At 37.9% G+C, this 779-nt stretch overlaps 1 protein-coding gene across 1 annotated transcript in view; it reads left to right on the top strand.

Moving 5' to 3' along the window:
• LOC119586207 (integral membrane protein GPR155-like) overlaps nt 1-779 on the top strand; it is a gene marked incomplete at its 5' end in the record, with an annotated part of 11959 nt that extends 11180 nt beyond the window's left edge. Inside the window, 1 exon segment of the mRNA XM_037934908.1 lies at nt 10-779. Coding sequence (XP_037790836.1) covers nt 10-226 — 217 coding nt within the window. The 3' untranslated portion in view covers nt 227-779.

Raw genomic sequence — 779 nt, 5'->3', positions numbered from 1 at the left:
CCATATCAGGTGGAGACTTAAGAACTTGCCAGCAGTCTTCGGAGGGAAGGAACTCGTCGATTGGCTACTGATGGTTGGACTGGCTCGAGACCGTACTGATGCCATCAAATATGGCCGGCAGCTTCTCCAGGGTCGTGTTATCCGCCACATTGACAACCTTCACCACTTCCATGACCAGCCTTTGTTCTACACTTTTAACATTGGGGAAGGGAATAGTTGCCAGTGAAAGGTAAATGGCTGATTAATGGCAAGGTTGTCCCAAGAGACCCTGGTGGATATTTGTGGTAGTTTCTAAGAAAAATGATGGTGCCAAAAGAAAAAGAAGGTTGTAGCTGCACATTTTATGAAAATCTGTAGCTGATATTATCATGTTAGTGTAATTTGAAGACAGTGGTTGTGAATGGACACACAAAAAGTCTTTATTTTGCAAGATTTGGGCATTGTACAAATTGGAGTTAATGTAAATATGGATATATTTAAAGAAAAGTATATGTCTTGACTAAAGAAGTCTATTTTTATGTAATTATGTTATTAACAATTGGGAATGTGACAGACCTATTGTGTTCATGTGCAATACGTTCCATAAAGAAAATTAATTGAGGCTCCTCACAGACGTTTATTTATGTATATTATTTGCACACACAAACAACGCACAGAAAGTGATAGTGAAAAGTGGTTATGGAGCACATCATGCCTCTTGCTTATGAGGTGTTAAATTATGGTTGTGTATATGGGAATGCACCTATCCTTGTATAATTTTATTTTTATATTATAAGGCA

Source organism: Penaeus monodon, chromosome 21 (assembly GCF_015228065.2).
Source record: "Penaeus monodon isolate SGIC_2016 chromosome 21, NSTDA_Pmon_1, whole genome shotgun sequence".
NCBI lineage: Eukaryota > Metazoa > Arthropoda > Malacostraca > Decapoda > Penaeidae > Penaeus > Penaeus monodon.
This window is presented reverse-complemented; position numbering and strand designations above follow the sequence as displayed.